This window comes from Spermophilus citellus (genome assembly GCF_964194105.1).
Source record: "Spermophilus citellus genome assembly, chromosome: 14".
NCBI lineage: Eukaryota > Metazoa > Chordata > Mammalia > Rodentia > Sciuridae > Spermophilus > Spermophilus citellus.
Genome location: NC_138194.1, coordinates 70574736 through 70596428, shown reverse-complemented (window position 1 = coordinate 70596428; position 21693 = coordinate 70574736). Strand labels below are relative to the sequence as shown.

General features: G+C 39.7%; 1 protein-coding gene across 2 annotated transcripts in view; it reads left to right on the top strand.

The window, feature by feature from the left end:
- The first annotated feature begins 4740 nt into the window (after positions 1 to 4740).
- UBR5 (ubiquitin protein ligase E3 component n-recognin 5) overlaps positions 4741 to 21693 on the top strand; it is a 130412-nt gene continuing 113459 nt past the window's right edge. For both annotated transcript variants that reach the window (XM_081266723.1, XM_081266722.1), the window contains exon 1: positions 4741 to 4874. In XM_081266723.1, the coding sequence (XP_081122849.1) occupies positions 4813 to 4874 (62 nt within the window). In that variant the 5' untranslated portion in view covers positions 4741 to 4812. The remainder of the gene's footprint in view (positions 4875 to 21693) is intronic.

The following is a 21693-nucleotide window of genomic DNA, read 5'->3' as shown; positions in this document are numbered from 1 at the left end:
CTTTTCTTTTTAATTTAAGAAATGAGGACTGTCTTGCCCAGGCTGGTCTGAACTTCTGGGCTTAACAATCCTCTTGTCTCAGCCTACCCAGTAGCTGGGACTATAGGCATAAACCGGCATGCCTAGATCCACTTTTTTATTTCTTTATGCCTCTCTGAGCTCATACTGGGGAATCACCTTCCTTTTGCCTGAGACATACCTTTCATTATTTCTTTCAGTATAAATTTGCTAAAAATTCCTCACATTCTTGTCTTTTCTTTTTTTTTAAAGTGAGGATGATTTTTTTTTAAAGAGAGAGTGAGAGAGAGAGAGAATTTTTCAATATTTATTTTCAATATTTTTGGCAGACACAACATCTTTGTATGTGGTGCTGAGGATCAAACCTGGGCCGCACGCATGCCAGGCAAGTGCGCTACCGCATGAGCCATATCCCCAGCCCTCTTGTCTTTTCTTATGTCTTTATTATACTTTGATCCTTGAAATTATTATTTTTTGTTGTAAAATGACAAATTATAGTTCTATATGCATTCTTGAAATTCTTTTTTCTTTTAATTTTTTTAAATATTTATTTATTTTTTTAGTTTTCGGCGGACACAACATCTTTCTTTGTATGTGGTGCTGAGGATCCAACCCTGGGCAGCATGCATGCCAGGGAGCACCTACCGTTTGAGCCACATCTCCAGCCCGCATTCTTGAAATTCTTGCTGCTATTCTTTGACTGTAGGACTGTGATTTTTGTCCATAGGTAAGGAAGGCTTAGAGTGTCAGGTATGTTAATGCTCAACTACTCAGAAATGAATTGATGGTTAAATACCTTAGTTTCCTCTCTCCTCAGTAGGTTAATTGTGAGGTGTGTCCCACATAGTCTCTCAAAGGATTCCCAGTGAGACTGAGTTCCAGTTGTCCAAGATGGTAAACCATTTATCAGCTCACCTTTTCTTGGATTTTCTCCCTTCCCTATCATACTTATCCATTTCTACATCTTGCAATCATTTTCTAAATAAGGTATTTTTATCCAAATCCTTGTCTCATACCTGCCTATGAGGAAAACAAATGTAAGACCTGGCCAATTTCAAGAATTCAGTCCTTTAGGGCTCAACACAAAGTAAGAAGGGTTCTCAGCACTCCCCACTGCCTTGGGGGATCCTAGACTTCAGTTTCTATTGTCTCAATTCTCAGAGCCTGTCAGAAGAACTGTTCAACCTCTTGGCTTCTCAGTTTGTCTTTGTGGAATTGGCATCCATTCCAGAGGAAAAGTGTCTCCAAACATAAATGCAGGATATTTTCCTGAGTATTTGGATCTTGATTTGGTTATTATTCATTCTTTGGTAATTTTCTTGGTGCCTTTAAGCAGATTATTATTATTATCATCATTATTTTTGGCACCAGAGATTGAAACCAGGGTGCTCTACCACTAAACTACATCCTCAGTTCTTTTTTTTATTTTGAGACAGGGTGTCCCTAAATTGTCTAGACTGGTCTTCAACTTGTGATCTTCCTTTCTTAGCCTCCTGAGTCCCTAGAATTATAGGTGGGTCACTATGTCTGGCTTTTAAACAGATTTACAGAAAAATTTTGTTACCTTTTTTGTTGTCTTCAAAGGGAGAGTTAGTCCAAATTATTAAAAATGATACCGCAGCTTTTATATTTATGTATATGTGTATGTATGTATGTGTATACACACACACACACACACACACACACACAAGATACCCATAGATTGTATGTGTGTGTATACATACTTTCATACTTTTTTAGGGTGCTGAGAATCAGGCCTCATACATGCTAGGGAAATGCTCTACCACTGAGCTAACCCCTAGCTCCCTTCTTTTTTTTTTTTTTTTTTTGGCTCTTAATTCCTGGGCACATACCATCAGGATACAAGTTTCCTTTTATAGGTTGGTATCACATTTTGATCTTCAAAGAGCTTGCTTGAATCCTGGCTTCCTTCATTCCCCTAGCTCTATTTCATTCTCCCTTATTCATGTGATGGACTTTCACAATTCCAGGCTTTTGCCTGTTCCTCTGCCCTCTAAGAAGACAATTTTTCTTAAAGTGTCCTACAAGACCCGCCCCCCAATGAATAGAAAGGTTCCAATGCCAAAATGGGCTGTCAGTCAAAGATCATTCAGATAATTTGAATGGGTTGCCTAGAAAGAGATCAACCTTCAACTAGGGGAGAGTCTCGGTAATGGGAACTAGGAGTGACTAAATCAGGTTGGAAGCAGGATGAAATGAAAAGATCAAGAAGGGCAAAGTTGGAAGAAACAAACAGGCAAAGTAAGGACAGGGTGTGGTCCTGCTCAGGAGCAAGTCTAAAAGGAAACAGCCAGATACTCTTTGCTTACCACATTCTTGAAGGCTCTGCTTAAAGGACTTTTCTTAATTCTCTTGGCTGGAATTACTTCCTTCTTTAACTTTTATAGCATTCTTACTGCATTTATTATATCATACTTTTTATTCTATTGGCTTTGAATAGTCTATTTCTTCTAAATTATTACTACTAGATGGCAGCTATAGTATAGTGGAAAGAGCAATGGAATCAGAGTCATAAGACCTGGGGTTTTAGGGCTGGGGATGTGGCTCAAGCGGTAGCCTGCTTGCCTGGTATGCGTGCAGCCTGGGTTCGAACCTCAGCACCATGTCCGCCAATAACTAAAAAATAAATACTAAAATTCTAAAAAAAAAAAAAAAAAGACCTGGGTTTTAGTCTCAGCTTCAACATTTACCTAAGGTGTTTGAGCCTCAGTGTACTCATTATAAAATGGGGATATTATTTACTCAATACTGTGATTTCAGTATAACAAGATATAAGATGTATAAAGTGCTATATAGTAAGCACATGACAAAAACTTGCATTTGCCTACGTGTTTGACACATATTTTCTTTTGCTGATTTGTTTGACATACATAATTTTATTTGGATTGTACCTATTTATTTAGACTGTTATTATCATGGAATATTAAGATGCTATAATATGGAAAATAATCAAGGTCACATAGTTAAATAGCAGAAACAAAACTCAAATCCAAGTTAGTCTTTCCCTAAAATAGTTGTGTATACCAACGTCCATTGGTCTACTTAGCTTCCCAAGGCCTCACAGAGACTTTTTTTTTTTTTTTTTTTTTTTTTTTTTGTGGTGCCTTGTGCATGCAAGGCAAGCACTCTACCAACTGAGCCACATCCCCATCCCTTCTCAGAGGGGCTTCTAAGAGTGATGTTGAAATTACTTTTTTAGTTTAAATTAATCTGAGACAATGTGGAATATGATGACAGAATAAAGTTTTCCGTTCTCTGCTTTACAAATAAATTTTCATGTATTTTGTTCAATATAACTTCCTAAACAAAAGTGTGTATAATGCATTAACAGAGGAAAAGGAGATACTTTTACTTCCTTAAGGACATTTTACACAATCCCTGATTTAACAAACTTCCATAGCCTGGAGAAGAGGCTTCGTGTTTTCAGTTTTTTTACCTTGAAAAAGGGTACCTGAGTTTTCCAAGGGAAAAACCTTTGAGAAGAAAGCTATGAACTGGTGCCCCAGAAAAATCCAATGGATTCATTCAACAATCTGCCCTTAGGATCTCACTGATCATAAACTGAAGAACCTCTGTAGAATAGGAGAATCATTTTTTCATTTGAGAGTAATATAAAAATCATGAATCACTTAAACAGAAAATTAATGGAAATTTCCACATTTTGTGTTTATGTGGGTACTTGGACAGTGGTGAAGAGGAAAGAATGATTACAGAAGTTGCTGCAAAGTCACTTCCATAATCCTACCATCACCTTTTGGTTAAGGGCTTTACATAATTGCCTTAAAACGCTGGGCATTTCTTGTCCCTTAACTGATTTCACAGTTCCACTTTAAATACAACTGCGGATGAAGGACGAGAAACAACAACAAAACCCCCTAAGGATCCAGGAAATAATTAGGGTTGCCCCAGGGAAATCAGAATGAAAGAGCGAAGAAGCCCCCTGTCTCCTCCACCTCCTCCGGGACTCACTCTCCCTCCCTCTAGGACTCCCCCAGCCCGGCAGGCTCACTCCGCCGCCTCCGCCTTCCCTAACACGTGCTCTCCGGAACACTCACTCGGAGACACCCCGCCCTCTGGAGGGCTGGGCTCGGGAGCCGAACGCGCCAATCGGCGCGCGCCTTACAGCGTCGTGGCCCGACAACGTTGAGCCGCCCAATCGAAAGGGCCTTACCGCCCGTTTCCCGGAGCCCCGCCCCCTCGCGGCCGTGCCCCCGCCCGCCGGTCTCCTCCCTCCTCCTCTCCTCCCGTCCGCCCCTCCCCCGCCGCTCCGGCGCGGAGCCTGCGAGACGGAGAAACTGGGGCAGAAGTGAAGATGGCGGCGGCGGTGCTGGCGGCGGCGGCGGCTTTTCGCCAGTGACGCGCGGTGCGGGCTCCTCTCCCTCCCCACCTCCCCTAGTCCGACCCGTCCGCCGCCAGGACTACACGGTCCCCGCCGCCCGCCCCTCGCCTTCCTCCCCAGTGGTCCTCTCCCGACGCCCGGCTGCCGCTGGCGGCGGCGCGCCCCGGTCCCGGCCGCCGGCCTCGCGCCCCTTCGCGCAGTGGCCGGGCGAGCGAGTGGCGCGTTGATCCGTCCTCCTGCCTGCCCCGCCGGACCGCCGGGCCGCGGACACACGCCCGGCAGGGAGGCGGCGGCGGCCCCTGCGCATTCGCTTCCCTCCATTTGGGAACTGGGAGGCGGCGGCGGCCGTGGGTTTTGGGGAGGGGAAGGGGCTTCGGGGGGCGGGCGAGATTGGGAGGGGGCCGTCCTCAGTAGGAGGACGAGAAGGAAGCACCATGACGTCCATCCATTTCGTGGTTCACCCGCTGCCGGGCACCGAGGACCAGCTCAATGACAGGTAATAGGGCCGGCCGGCGGGCGGGCTGGCGGGGGAGGGGCGCCCTCCCCTCCCCCCACCCCCACCGACCTCGCCGGGGCGGGCGCGGGTGTTTACGCGCCGTCCGACCGGCTGGGTTGGGGGGTCCTCACTGCCCCCTGTAGGCCCCTTCTGGGGCAAACTTCTCGTCCCTGGGGTTAGGGGCCGCGGGGGGTGGGCGCAGTGTAGACCGGGCCCGCCGTGTAGACGGAAGAGCGCTCTGCAGACCCCCTTCCCCCTCCCGCAAAGAGCCGCGTTGAACTCGGAGGAGATGGGGGGGGCTCCGGCTCCCGGGGGGCGGGCTGTAATTACCGCCCGGCCCAGGCCCGAGGAATCCATATTAGTCAAAGTTGAATTGAGACAGACAATGCGGATGGGGGATGGTGGAGGTAAAAAGAGAGGGAAGAGGAGAAGCGAGGCCAGAGGCCCCGGGGTAGGCTGGGCTGGGTCCTCTAGGACTCCCGCGAGCTGTGTCCGGTGGGGTAGTCTGGACCTGCCAGGCCTGGGGATCCCGGGGGGGGGGGGGGGTGTTGCGATTCCCGGCAGATCCGGAGAGAGGGGGTTGGGGGAAGGAGAAAGGGAGGTAGCGCCATCATTATTGTTATTATTATTAAATTTGAGCCCCTGCCGTGAGGTTTGCCTGCCCCCGGGTGGGGATGAATTTGGGCGGGGGTGGGGAAGTGGATTGGATTCCCTTTGCTTTCCTTCCCTTGAAATGGTGTTGGCAGCTCCAGATCCCGGCCCCTGTGGTGCGAGCTTTTTTGTTTCCTTTTTTATTCTAATGATAGTGTTTTCCTGAGTTGTAATTTGACAGCTGAAAACCGTGCGTAGAGTGTCAAAGGAAAACTCTTACGTTTGCAGTTCGCAATGCTGCTTTTCTTAACACGCTGTAAATTTCTGGGTTGGCTTTGCTGTGGGAGGAGGAGGGATTTTGATATTTAAATTTTTTTTTTGTCTTTCATAAGGCTGTTTTGCTTTGGCTTCCTCTTTCCTCCGCTACTGTTCTTTGCCAGTTTAGGATATTGAATTGCAGGGCCACATGTTCTAAGGGAACTGAGATAATGCAGGAAAAGTTCCTTCACTGTTGCAAAACAGACTCAGAGGAGGTTGAGGGAGGCCTCCATTAAAGCATGTCTTAGAATCTAGGACTCAGAGCTAATGATGGGCCAAATGTTTACGGGTCAGAAAGTGGAGCATTTTATTCTCTCTCTAGTCTAATCCTTTATTGCTATGTATATTTCTTTTTAGTATAGAAGGCCATCTGATCCCAAGTTTGCAAGTTAGGAGTAATTTTTGCTAAGTGACCTGGTGTCTCAAGTTGTTTGACGCCCTGTTTGTCTTGCGCTTCCCAGAGAGAGGTAGAGGCCTAACTTGCTGCTAAGATATTGGCTTCTGTCTCAATGTATCTAACCGCCTCAGGTGGGGCGGATTGTTTTTAAATCCGGAGCTGGCGGCATAGTTCGGATTTGTTTAATCTTTGCTCTAGCCATATTGTTAAATACCTATTTGTGAAACTTTTGGAATTACTTTTGAAAATATTAACCATTTGGAGTTGTCTTATAGCTCCTTTACATACGGAAATAACCTTTAGGTTATTTAATATTTTGTTATGTGATCCTTACTCTATTTCATTAGATATCTTTTTATAAAAGACTTCAACATAGGGGTTTTTGTATATTTTAAAAGTAGGCAAGTAGTGAGAATAGCTCTGCTGTCATTCATAGAAGCATGCTTGTCGTGTAACTTGTCTTTTAACTTAGAAAATTGCACCAGGGAGGAAAGAAGTAGAGCGTGTTTTCTTAGTCTTGACTTTATGTACCAAGTACCTGACTAGCTTACTCAATTGGCTGTGCATGCCAAAACCTATTTTGCTGTTTTTGGGGGCACTTTGATTCATTTTTTTAGTATCCCTTTTGCTTCAACTGTTTCAGAAATTTACAAGTCATATCTTCTTAAAACTAACCCTCACATTCCTAGTATAAAAAGTTAATACATTTTGTTTTTGACTCTAGCATCAGTACACAATATTAACATTAAATCATTTTGGGTTTTCTCATGAAATGGGAAAAGGATAAGTGGATTTGAATTATAATTAAAAGTTTCACATAAATGAGAAAATAGAACAGCTGTGTAGGTAAAATTTTAAGAGGTAGCCAAGGCACTGTATGTTTTTTGTCCTGGTTGACTTGTGGCAGAAACTGTTCTGTGTCTACCCTTCAGAAAGAAAACTCCTCTTTTTATACCTAGTTGCAGAGTAATTAGACCAACCTATTGCTTGAGACAAATCTGCTTCCAAAAACAAAAAATAAAAACCACAAAACCCAAAACAAACCCCAGCACAACCTTTTTTAATTAAGTTATGGAATTAGGAAAGAGTGTGCTTACATAGCTTCATTTTAATATGAAAAATGTGCCTGTGGGAGTCGAAAATGAATAATGAATGATAGTTTTGGAGGAAAAGGGGTATAAATAGATATATTTTATTCTTTACACTAAAAACAGTAAGATTACATGAGGATTGAGGTACTACAAAAATTGCTCAGTTAAAGAACACTTTTGGCGTTTGCCTAGCATAAGGTCCTGGGTTTGAATAACCCCAGCACTATAAAAAAGAAAAAAATTTGGCCTGAAAGCATCATTTTCTACTCAGAATTTTCTTTTGTGACACTTGGGCTTTCTTTTCAGTGCATTTCTTGAGTTAGTTTCTGAGAACTTGGATCTGCATATTGAGATTGAGGATAGAGTTGGAGGCATAAGCTCACCAATACCTGGAAAGTGTCCCCAGAGTCATGTAGACCAATCTTCTCCCCAATGAGTTGAATTTATCAGGAGATACATAGTGAGCTACTGACAGACATCTGAGCTCCACATGATGGGTCTTCTGACCTTTTTTTCTTTTTTTAAAAAGTCCAGTGTTCTTTCCACTATTCTACTTGGCCTGTATTCCAGAATATTTCTACTGTCTCTGGCATGCCAGCCTTAGCAGCCAACCACCTGTCTTAGTTTTCATTCTCCTTTTCTTTTAACTCCTCCTCCAGAGCTCCAGATTGACTTTTACCTTTAGTCAGGGGGCTGAGCCTTTGAACCCTTTCCTAGTACCAGGTTAGTAGAAAAAAATATATATTTTTTAAATTATGAGTTGCAAATGGACACAGTACCTTTATTTTTATGTGGTGCTGAGGATCAAACCCAGTGTCTTACACTTGCTAGGCAAGTGCTTTACCACTGAGCTACAACCCCAGCCCTAGGAGAGGCCTTTTTAAAGTGATGTGGGTGCAGCATGGCCAGTCCCTGAATTAGTCCTCAGGATGCCTTTTAGTTACTCCAGTTCTCTTTGTCTATATGTGGAATTTTCCTGTGAGGTTTGCCTTTTGGCATTGTAATGTGTTGTGCAATCATAAACAGTCTTAATTGAGATTGTTATATCAAAAGAGTTTTTCTGTTTCCCCTTTAGGTGCTGTAAGGCTACAGGGTAAGATAGTATAGATAGGAGTTTGGAAGCATGTTCTGGTAGGCATGTCATTTAACTGCTTCGAACTTCCTTCTCTGCACTTCCCTTCCACCTCAATGTCTAAATTGGGCATAGTATCCATCTCAAGGTCAACAGTTAATAGTGGATGGGAAAACAACTATTATAAATTATAATGTGAGTTCTGTAAAATATAAAGAGATGGTTTCTTTTAACTGCTTTTATGTGTTGCCTGGTTTCCGTATAGGAAAACAGGAACTCAAATCACTTTTGTCTTAGAATATTCTCATCCTTAAGTGAAGAATCTAGACTCTTAGTCCTAAGTTTGTGATACTCAGCTCATATGCCACAGGGGATATTTGGCAGTGTCCAGGCAATTTTTTTTTTTTCTTTAATTTTAATGTTGAGGGTTAAACCCAGAACCTTGGAAATGCTAAGCACATGTTCTGCTACTGAGTTGTACCCCCAGCCTGGAGAAATTGTTTGTCACAGCTGGTACATTGCTACCGGTTTCTAGTGGTTAGAGGCCAGAGATGATGCCAAACATCCTGTAATGCATAGGATAGCCCCCCCACCAACAGAGTTATCTGGTCCAAAAGGTCACTTGTGGTAAGGTTGAGAAACCCTGGCCTAGTTTTGTTCAGTACTTATAAATGTAAAAATAAGTGAAAATTACGTTATGAAGAAAATTCAAGCAGTATTAAGTTCTTGTTAGTCTCAAAACATGACGATTTAAATCAAAGTTAATTAAAGTTAAAATTTAAGTCAGTTCTTTGGTAACTAGTTACATTTCAAGTGTTCTAAGGCCACATGTAGCTACTCACCATCACACTGGACAGTGCAGATAGAAAACAGTGCCATTATCACTGAAAGTCCTCTTGGAGAGTATTGTCAGAGAAAGTGTGATTCTTTGCATAGAGCACAGTATTGAGTAAGTGCTCATGATTGGAAACTGTTGTATTTAAAGACTCAGGAATATCCTTGCCCTCTCAGTAGGAACCAGAAAATAGGTATTCTGATGAGTTGAACAAAAGTTGTGGGGGGTGGAGATTATCATAATTGAAAGCTGCCTGAAATTTAAGTGGGCGGCACCCCCCAAAAAACCAAAAACACTCAATCCTCAAGTCAAAACAAAAGACAGAAAGCAAACCCAAAACCCACCCAAAATAATACATATTAGGCTGTGTGGGATAGAGCATCATATCATCAGTGGGAAATCTTAACTCTCTTGATTATTTTGGGATTTTTACCTAAAAACAGTATTGGAAACACTATTGGAAAGGCAGAGCCGTGCTTCATAAAGTGATTGAATGAAATTGCTGAAGGAAAGATTAAAAGTTTGAAACAAGGGCAGATTAAATTTACATTTAAGAAGTTGATTACTAAATCATAGACCTAGGAATAAACAGGCACTTGTGAAGGACATCATATGGTTCACAAGAGTACAACTGGGAGAAATGGGATGGAATTAGGAAGGGTAGGATTTTTTTCTCTTAACAATTAATTTAGGAAATGATCTCTAAATGAAGTTTAATCATTGAAGACTGTTAAATTACATTTAAGTAGACCTTAAAGGGCATATTGAAGGGAGCAATTTTATGGTGAAAGAGGATGTACTTATTGCCTTCTTTTCCCCCATTTTATCATACTTCTAATAAAGAAAAGGTCCAGTTACTGTCTCCCTCCCCCCATTTTGGTATTGGAGATTGAACCTAGGGGCATGCTTAATCACTGAGCCACATCCCCAGCCCTTTTTTATTTTGGGACAGGGTTTGCTAAGTTGCTGAAACTTATTTCCAAGTTGTGATCTCTGGCTTTAACCTTCCTAGTTGCTGGAATTATAGGCTTGCACTACTGTGCCTGGGCACCACCTGTGTTTCTGTTATTTTGATACCTTGGCATTCTGATAGATTCCTGGGTCTCTATGATTATGAAATGTTGATGTAATTTTGCTGATTTTTTTTTTCTTTTGTGGTACTTGGGATGGAACCCAATCTCTCACATAACTCAAGAGAGTTAAGATTTTCCATTGATGATATGATGCTCTGTCCTACACAGCCTAATCTCTCTCACAAAAGCAAGTACTCTACCAGTGAGCTATATACCCAGTTCCAACATTTTATTTTGAGATGGATCCTTGCTAAGTTGCCAGGGCTGGCCTCTAATTTGCCATCCTTCTGCCTCAAGACCCTCCCTAGTAGCTGGGATTATAGACTGGGATTGTAGGCATGGGGAATGCCACCAGAAAACTTGTTTGGCTTGTAACTTTTTAGAAGAATGGGCGGGAGGGCAGGATCACATTGAAAATCATAATATTCTTGACAGCTCATTGCTTTGGGGTGTCTTTGTGAGTGTGCGCGCTCGCTTGTGCTGAAGCTGTTACCCAGGGCCTCTACTAAGTATGAGTCCTACTATTGAGCTACACCACCAGTTCCAAGGTTGTAACTTCTTAATCTCCAGTATAATGGCATTTTATTAACAGTCATTTTGTAATTTTACAATTAATGATGAAATTAAATGATTTTCAATGGGGATATACACTGAAGAATAAGATAAAGTCAAGTGAAAAGTTTGTGATATTTTTCTAAGTAATATATAGCAGTGAGTATTAGAAAATTGAGTTTATCTTTAAGAATTTATCTCTAGGGGCTGGGGATGTGGCTCAAGCGGTAGCGCGCTGGCCTGGCATGCGTGCGGCCCGGGTTCGATCCTCAGCACCACATACCAACAAAGATGTTGTGTCCGCCCAGAACTAAAAAATAAATATTAAAAATTCTCTCTCTCACTCTCTCTCTCCCCCCTCTCTCACTCTCTCTTTAAAAAAAAAAAAAAAAAAAAGAATTTATCTCTAATATTTCATTATTTTTTGATATAATCAGTGTAGTGGTAATAAATTCAGAATGAGAAATATGTTAAATCCTTAATTACCTATGCTTTGAAACTTTTTTTTTTTTGGTACTGGGGTTAGAACACAGGGGGTACCTGACCACTGAGCCACACCCCCAGCCATGTTTTGTATTTTATTTAGAGACAGGGTCGCTGAGTTCCTTAGTGCCTCACAGTTGCTGAGGCTGGCTTTGAACTTGCGGTTAAATAAAGTGTTAATATTGAATGTTATCTCACTGGTAAAGTCAGTTTATCTTTTTGCATAGCAAACGTACTGTATTTATCTGGGCATGGTAGCACATGCCTTTAATCCCAGTGACTTGGAAGACCGAGGCGAGAGGAACACAAGTTTGCCATTAGAGGCCAGCCTCAACTTAATCAGATCCTAAGCAACTCATGAAACCTTGTCTCCAAAATAAAATAAAATAAAATAAAAGGGCTGGGGATATGGCTCAGTTAAATGCCTCTGGCTTCAATCCCCAGTATCAGCCTCCCCCCCTAAAAAAGGGTATTCCCATTAATAATATATTTTCAGTATTTACATCTTACAATTATACTTTACAACAGTATAGTTCATTCATTTTAAGTGTACCATTTGATCAAGTTTTTTGAGAAGAATGTACATTTGCATAGCTACCCCTCAGTCAAGATGTAGAACATTTTCATCACCCCAAAAAGTTACCTTTGTATATTAAGTCCATTCTCCGTACCTCTGTTGTCCCTTGCAACCACTATTCTGCTTTCTTTTACTATGGTTTTGCCTCTATAGGATTTTGTAGAAATGGAATCATGAGTCTGGTTTCTTTTGCTTAGAACAATGCTTTTGTTATGCATTGCTTTTGTAGTAGTTTCTTTATATATTAATGGGTAGTAGTATTAAATTGTGTATCTATACCATAATTATAAAATCTGTTCTGTAGTTGTAAATTTGGGCTTTTCTATTTGGAGCCATTCCCTAGTATTCATATTCTTAAAAAAATTCCTTGTTTTTTTTGAAAGAATTTTTAATATTTATTTTTTTTTTAGTTTTTGGCGGACACAACATCTTTGTTTGTATGTGGTGCTGAGGATCGAACCCGGGCCGCACGCATACCAGGCGAGCGCGCTACCGCTTGAGCCACATCCCCAGCCCCCAAAAAATTCCTTGTTATAAAAAAAATTCTTGTGGAAAATAGAGAATCTCAAATTTGAGATGAAAAGTTCTGGCTCTCCCTGTTAACATGTTGGTGACTTTGCAGTTTTTCTTCCTCCCTTCCTACCCTTCCTATCCTTTCTCTGTTTTCCTTCTCTCTCCTTAAATTTCCCCCATCCCCTGTTCTTTTTTTTCCCCTCAGGGATGAGGGATACTCTACCATTGAGCTACATGAGCTACATTACCCATGTGTGTCTGACTTTAAGTTTTTACTTTTTGTTTCTTTTTTTTTTGGAGGTGGGATGGGGTGCTTTACCACTGAGCCACATCTGCATTACTTGCATTACTTTAAATTTTTTTTTTTTTTGAGACAGAGTCTCCTAAGTTGTTGAAGCTGGCCTTGAACTTAATCCTCTTATCCTTCCAAGTCACTGGGTGTGTGCCACTGTATCTGACTATAATTTTATATACCTGGATTTTTTCTTAACTAATTTGTTAAGATATTTTTCATAGGAAGCAGGCAGAGTAAAACATTATGTGTATGTGCATGTATATAATTTTTTTTTTTCATTGGGTGTTGAACCTAGGGGTGAGCCACATCCCTATCCCTTTTTATTTTTTATTTTGAAACAGGTTCTTAGCTTAGTTGCTTAGGATCTCACTAAGTTGCTGAGTCTTTCCATCCTCCTGCTCTAGCCTTCTGGCCTCCCAGCCTCTTAGCCTCTTGGGTTGCTGGAATTATAAGCATGCACCATCATGTCCAGCAACATTGTATTTTTATTGACAGCAAATTTGCATGTTAATTAAAAATAATGTTAGCATATGTAAAGATATATTTTAAAATTTCATTAAATCTAGTGATTGTATTCTAGATTGCTGGTTACAAAGGTTATGATTGTGTCCAGTCTGTCAAGTACTATAATGAATGAATCAATAGAGTTACTTCCCCCCCCCCCATTAGTTCAGGCCCCATTTTTTTGTAGTATAGGAGGAAAAGGGATTGAAGCTACCATTTTATGCTGGTTCTGCTCCAATGTGAACCTGTTTCAGAATTCAGGTGATGCAAGGTTCCAGATCTTTTCCCGAGCATCTCCAAGACTCTTTCTTGGGCATGGTGGAAATTCATTTGGTTGTTCTTTGTGATAGCCTGCTTGATGTGATGTGAGAAGAGGTTCTGTGTTGTGTAAACTTTAAGTAAAAGCCAAATTTGAGATTAGCCAAATTTGAGATTTGATAGAAAATTTTAGAAAGCAGACAACATGGAAGGGTTATCTTAATATCTTGATGAGAAAAGGGTTTTATATAAAAGGCTTTGGGAGCTGGGTGAGGTGGTGTGTGCTAGTAATCCCAGTGACTCTGAAGGCTTAGACAGAAGGATCATAAATTTGAGGCCAGTCTTAGCAATTTAGTCAGACCTTTAGCAATTTAGCGAGACCCTGTCTAAAGAAAGGATTGGGGAAATGGCTCAGTGGTAAAGCACCTTGGGTTTAATTCCAGGTGCAGTCCCACCCAACCCCCACCCTGCAAAAAGGCTTTGGGAAGAGAGGGCTATTGGGTTTGTGTAGTTGGTTGGTTTCTTACATTATAATAGTAATTGTTTCTTATTGAAAGTGTGTATGTGGGGATTTAGAGTTTTTTGGGAGAAGGTATTGAAAATTTAACCCAAGGATGCCTTACCACAGAGTTACATCTCCAGCTCTTTATATTTTGAGTCAGTCTCTCCTTAAGTTGCCTGGGATAGCTTCAAACTTGAGATTTTCCTGCCTCAGCCTCCTGAATCACTGGGATTACAGGCATGTGCCACCATGTCTTGCTCCAGAAGTAATTTGAATTTGTCCAGTTTATTGTTCTGTGTCATCACTTGAATCTAGAAATTTCTATTTTAAGTTTGTAAAGGAAGCACCAGTTTGATTTTTTTTTTCCTTTAAACAATTGATTTCTTACTCTTTCTCCTTTCTTGGTGCTAGGTGTGAAACCCAGGGCTTTGCACATGCTAAGCACATACTCTACCATTGAGCTATAACCCCTAGCCATGGATTCTTTTAAAATCCTGCTTAGAATTAAGTATTCATCTTTGAGAAATTCATCGGTGTTTTATCTAAGTGATTATGCTCTGCTTCTCAGGTGTCTTGATTAGTATAGATTAGGGAATAATTGTAGTATAGATTAGGGAATAATTGAGGGGGGGATGGAGTATTTTCTTGATAATGAGCATTTCGACCTTTTGTTTCTTTGGTTGGTCCTTGGAGGAGTATAGGAAGTACTTTTTCTTTGCCTCCTATTGTTGCCACAGGAGCATGAGTCCAGATAACTGGCACAGGATCCTAACACTTCCCTATTCAGAATTCTGTCAATGTTGTAGATGTAGAACTAGGCGATATGTTGACTTCTGAGAGCCAGTGAAGGGTACATTCAACACTTGGGTCCAGAGATGGGAGTCAGTAGATAGTTAGCAGCTACCCCATACACCCAGAATGTTTCTGGCTTCATAAAATTTTTGAATTGCAGCGATTCCAGGTCTACCGGTACTTTTTCTTCTCTATGACATCTCTGCTTTTCAGAAGACTCTTTGGAAATGTGAACTGACGGTTGCTGGAAGCTTCACTTTTCCTTTAGTAAATTTTAGGACATTCTTGAGAGGTGATAGTTTTTTTTTTTTTTTTTTTTTTTTTTGCTGCCATGATATATTTATTTTTGTTTGTTTTTTGATGCTGGAGATGAAACCCAGGGCCTGCACTGGCTATAAGCACATTCTCTACTACTGAGCTATGCCCCCAGCCCCCTCATAGTTGTTTTGAAGTGGAAAGTTTTTCTGATAAGAATATTTTATATGAGTAATGTAGCTTAACCAAATTGAAATAAAATCATTAACTGTGTTGGTTTTTTTTTTTCTTCCAGTTAAGAGGTTCTTTGATTTAAAGCAGGAACTACAGGTTCTTAGCTATCTTTTTTTGAGAATAGAGTGTTTTCTTGTTCCTTGATTTTGTGTGCCAGGGATTGAACACATGCTAGGTAAGCACTCTCTGTAACATTGAGTTACCTCCAAAGCCCTGTGTGCATACATTGAGTAAAACCAGAAAGCGGGGAAGTCATTTGCAGTAGTTTGTTTTGTTTACTTATTTGTTTTTACCATGAAGTTTTAAAAATTCAAGTTAAATTTACATAGATAGTAGCTCCACCCTGGTACTATAAGACACTGGAAGTGTAGTTTTTAAAAACATACAGCAGGACAGGCATGGTTGTCCATGCCTGAAATCCCAGAGGTTGAGGCAGGAGGATTTTAAGTTGGGGACCAGCTTCAGAAATTTCTCAAAAACCTGTCTCAAAATAAATAGGGGGTAGGGCTTTACCTTGGTGCTAGAGTGCCCCTAGGCTCAATCCCTAGTACCACAAAGAAAAATTCGGCTGTGCTCATAAGGTTACAGTCTAGGCAGGACAGGGAAGTTGGTCTATAGGCTAGGCTAGTAGCAGATTATGAAATACTGATGAAAAGAGGTAGTCAAGTTTGGGCTGTGTCAATATTTGCCTTGCTAGTGCCTACACAGTTTGAGAACAGTGTTAAGATTAACTTTCCTTGTTCAGCAAATGTGTGTCTCATGTGCAAATGTGCTCTGCTAGGAATGGCTTATGTGTTTCACTCGCTGCACCAGCACTTCCTGGAATTCAGGATTAGGAAGTGCTTGGAACTTCTGGCTCATTGGGAAAGTTTAAAGAAGAGTAAGGTTGGGCTGAGGATATAGCTCAGTTGGTGGAGTGCTTGCCTCTAATGCACAAGGCCCTGAGTTCAATCCCCAGCAACATACACACACAGACACACACACATAGTAAGGTTATAAATTAGTGGGCTCAGGGAGTGACTGCAGGTGATTATGCAATTTACTGTTTTTCTAACTTGATTTGGAAACAATTATGGACTCTCAAGAATTTGCAAAGATAGTACTGAAAAGTCCATGTATCCATCACTTAGTTTCCTCCAGTGGCAACTTCTTTATTTTTGTCAAAGTACTGAAGCTAGAAAGCAACATTTTCCCCACTTGCATTTAATTTTTTAATTTTAATTTTTTCTTATATGCATTTTTGAGAAATATTTCCCTTGAAATAAATAGATCAGAAGACTTTTTAAAAACTTTTTATTTTAAAAATTTATTCATTTTTGTGTTACTGGGAATGGAACCCAGGAGTGCTCTACCACCAACCTATATTCCCAACCTTTTTTATTTTTTGAGAAGGGTCTTGTTAAATTGCTCAGGCTGGCTGGGTGGGAATTTGCCTTTCTCCTGCCTCAGCCTCTGGAGTTGCTGGGATTTTAGGCATATGACACCATGTTGGCATGATGTAACTATTTTAATGGACATAGAATTTTATATCACACTTATTTTCCTAAGAGCCCAAGGTGAAATGAAATAGTAAAAACTGTATTTCTGAATTCAGATGTATCTGTTTAATTCTTAAGGTTTGTTTTCTAATATTGACATTCTTTATCAAGTGATATAATTGTTACAGAATTTGGCAGTGATATCTGAAAGATTCTGTGTGCCACAGGCACCAGAACTCTTGAGAACTGGAAGGACTCTGGTCAAAAGAGTTAGGAGGTCTGTCTGGTCTCTCTGAACTAGTCACGGAGTCTCAAGGCTTATCATCATTTTCCTGCAGTCTCAGTTTACTCGTTTTGTATATGAGGAGGTATGTGTAATGTTTGAAAGTTCATTTTAATTTGAATCTGTAGGCCTGTGATATTATTTTACAAATTGTATTTGATATATTTTGGCCAGCTCTGCCATTTCAAAACTGTTTTTTATTTCCTGCCTCTTGCTTCTCTTCTTCCTCCTGATCCTCCTCCTCTACCACCACCACCACCACCACAGTATTGTAGTAGCAGTAATAGTAGTAGTAGTAGTAGTAGTAGTAGTAGTGATTGAACCGAGGGGCACTTTTACCATTGAACTAAATCCCAGCCCTTTTAAAATTTATTTTTGAGACAGAGTCTCACTAAGTTGCTGAGAGTCTTGCTGAGTTGCTGAGGTTGGCTTCAAACTTGTGATCTTCCTGACTCTGCCTCCTGAATTGCTGGGATTATAGGCGTGTACTTGTAATCATTCTCATCGATAATCAGGAGTGTGGATGAAAATAGTGGATGGAAAATAGAGTTTTTTAAACCTTTTCCACCTTATTTAATTGAGCTTTTTAAAATAAACAGCTTTAATTCTTTTGCATTATTATTATTTTTTAAATTTTAAACTAAGGCTGGTGCATTTAATTTAACATGAATAAATGCAGTCCATTTATATTATATATATATATTTTTAAGACACTTCTTTTTTTTAATTTTAATATTTATTTTTTAGTTTTCAGCAGACACAACATCTTTGTTTGTATGTGGTGCTGAGGATTGAACCCGGGCCGCACGCATGCCAGGCGAGGGTGCTACCGCTTGAGCCACATCCCCCAGCTCTATATTATATGTTATTTATGTTTTTCATATAAATTTAGTAGGGGAAAGTTCTGTGTGGTTAAAAACAAAACGAGAAAAAAACCTTATTTGAAATAGCATGTGATAAAACAAAAGCACACTGACAGTGGTATCTCTTAGAGTTGGGAGTGTTTGCTCACCTTTGATTTCTCCTGGATTGAAACAGTTGCTCTGCTCTTTGGGAAAGCTGTATAGGAGGTCTTGGTATTGTCAAGTACTCAGAAACTTTTCTATTTTCCAGGATACCTATTAACATTCTGAATTTTAGAATAATAATTGATGATGCTTTATGGTTTGACATGATCAAATATGTCATGTTTGAGGTGTTATTCAAAATTTTACACAAAGAAGGATTTTAGGATTTTATTTTATAACTAAGGGAAATGAGGGTTGGAGTGCTTAGATCAGTTAAGTGGCAAAGGCTAGAGCCTACATTAACTTAGCCTAATTGGTTTTCCTTTGGAAACTTGTTAACAAGCACATGCTTTTTTAATAATGTTAAGATATATGTAAATGTAATTATATGTTAATATTTACTTACCTGTTATATGTATTTGTACACAATATTCGAAGCCATAATATACTATCTTGGCTGGGCACAATGGCTCATGCTTGTAATCCTACCTACTCAAAAGGCTGAGGCAAGATTGCAAATGTGAGGTCAGTTTATGCAACTTAGATAGACCCTGTCTCAAAATAAAAAGGGCTTGTAATTAATTATTCAGCAAGATAATATAAAAAGGGCTTGTAATTAATTATTCAGCAAGATATTGGGGGGAGTGTATTCAGCTACATGTCAGTTCTAGTCTGGGGTATATTGTAGTGGATCTTAGTCTGTGGGAATGATAGACCATGACATGACAGGGCATTGTGATAAGTTCAGTGAAGGAGATGTTTAAGATTCTTTATCAGAGCCCCCTCGCTTAGTCTTGGGAAAGTATTGGGGTGGTGTCTTGCCCAAAGAAGAACAGTTGCAAATGCATATGGGATAGTGAGTAGGCTGAAGGGCTTATGTGAGAGCTGTGGGAGGCAGGACAGAGCATTAAGAATTGAAAAGCTTTCTAGGCAGAGAAACAACATGTGTGAACACCCCAAGGTAAAAGTGTGCAGTGGATTTGAGGAATTAAAAGCCCAAAATACTTAAGAGTGATGAGTAGGGTTTCAAATCAGTTTAATAGTTTCTTGTAGAAAAGGATACTTTATTAACTGTATTCGATAATGATCTTAGTATTATCATAAGTTTGCTGTGCTTGGTCATATTTAGCTGTAACTGGTTTATCTAGGTGGTTAGATTTGAGAAACTGAACCAATACACTAAGAGGTGTGTCAGTTCTATCCCAGTTTAGGCCACTTGCTTGATTTCTTGACTACAAATAGCATTCTTCCCCTCTGTTTGACCAAGTTGTTGGTGATTTACTATTTCTGAAGATAAACATGCCTTACTGCAATTGGGAACAATGTGAATTCTGCTTACAGACCGGTATCACTGAGACGAATAAAAGACGATGTGTTTTTCTAAGAGATTAAAATGGTATTAACCATGTTAAAAGTTTCATTAGAAATATTGGAAAAAACATGACAAGTGTGCTTGCGTGTGGAGCACGGTGATTATTTTTGATGTTATTAATGTGTTTCAATATTTCATATATTTATAAATGTTATTTTAACAGAAAAAGTAAATTCCTAGGCAAGTACTTCAGTTTTTTTCCCCCTAAAAATAAGAACATCAGGGCTGGGGATGTGGCTCAAGCGGTAGCGCGCTCACCTGGCATGCGTGTGGCCCGGGTTCGATCCTCAGCACCACATACAAACAAAGATGCTGTACCCGCCGATAACTAAATAATAAATATTAAAATTCTCTCTCTCTCTCTCTTCCTCTCTCTCTTTAAAAAAAAAAATAAAAAAAAATAAAAAAAATAAGAACATCAGAAGCATTGAATAATGAATAACTATTTAATTTCTTCTAAAGATTTTTTCTTTGTCTGGGGATGTAGCTCAGTGGTAGAGTACATGCCTAGCATGCATGAGACTCTGGATTCCATTCTCAATACTGCAAAACAGGCTAAAGTTTCTTTTCTTAAAATGATGTTGAGTTTATGGAATTATTATTTCTAAAAATCTTTTCGAAGTTACAAATGGAAACTTACATAGAAAGATGAGTATAATGCTAATTTTTAACAGATATACAAATTTTATACATGCAGTAGAAAATTTTCTCAGAAATGTATTTGCAAACATTTATTAGAGTAAATCCCAGGATCAAAACATTCACTATCCTAAGAAATTGCTATCTATTGTTAAAACATTGGCACCAACTTATACTTCCCATAATCATTATGTACTCATTTCCTTTATCAAAGCCATGTAATTAGATTTCCAAAAATTTTTTGGAGTATATTAATTTAAGATAGCATTTCGTTATTAGGTTTTGTTTTTGGATTTATTATTTTTAAAAGTTTATTGTGAATCCGGAAGCAGTGGTGCATGCCTATAATCCCAGCAGTTTGGGAGGCTGAGGCAGGAGGATCGCCAAAGCCACCTGCAGCAAGAGCAAGGTGCTAAGCAACTCAGTGAGACCCTGTCTCTAAGTAAGTTACAAAATAGGGTTGGGGATGTGGCTCATTGGGCAAGTGACCCAGAGCTCAATCACTGGTATCCCCCCACCTCCCCCGCCCCCCCCCCCAAATAAGTTTATTATGAGCTTTGATTTTTAACAAATCCCATGAATTTTAGATACAGGGGCCTAATTTTTACTTGGGTTTACAAAATATTCATATCCTTGCTCCAAAGAAGGGGTAAGTAATGAAAGTCTTTTGGGTTTCAGTCAAGTATTTATTGTTTTCATTTTACATTCAGAATACAGTGATAGAGAAGATAGTTTGTAAAAAAAAAAAAAAAATTGTTACAAAAATGAAGCAATTTTTTCCCTAATACACTCACCAGAATTTTCATCTTAACTTAAATATAAATGAAGATCCCCAGAAATTTTTTTTTAAAAAGTGACATTGTTGGCATCTGGGATTGTGGCTCAGTGGTAGAGCACTTGTCTAGTATGTGTGAGGCACTGGGTTTGATCCTCACACCACATAAAAATAAATAAATAAAATAAAGGTATCGTGTGCATTTACAACTTAAAAAAAAAGTGACTTTTAATATTTATTGAGGGCTTGTTTGGGATCAGATATTTGTACATCAGTAAAGAGGCAAAAATTAAATTTTATACATTCATTTATTTGAAATGTATTATTAAAAACTAATTACTGACATGGAAAGGCCCTCTGAATTGACTGTTCTTTGTAATATTGCTAAATGATCTTTTAGACATTCTTATCATTGGTACAGTGCCATGCTTTAAATATAGTGACTTTCTATGTGAGCTTATGAGTGCCACCCAGGAGCGTTGAGGGGAACCTCTTTGAGGACAGGCCTATTGGTGCCTTTGTATCCTTAGTATCTGATATATACTAGCATGTATTTTTCTTAAGTTAATTAGACTTCAAAAATAAGCAATTTTTTTTTATTCTTTTGCAGTACTGGAAATTGAACCCAGTGATGCTTTACTCTTGAGCTGCATTCCCAGCCCCTTTAATTTTTATTTTGAGACCGAGTCTTGCTGAGGCTGGCCACAAATTTGCAATCCTCCTGCCTCAGCCTCTTGAGTAGCTGGGATTATAGACTTGTGTCTGGCAGCAAGATATTTAATAAAATGTTAGTTCTCACAACTATATTTAATTTTTTTTTTTTTTTTAGAATAAAGGCTGAATCAAGTGTTTGTGTTTTTGTAAACAGAATATTCTGACTAACATTGGAGTTAGGACATTGTAACTTCATTGTAACTTCCCTT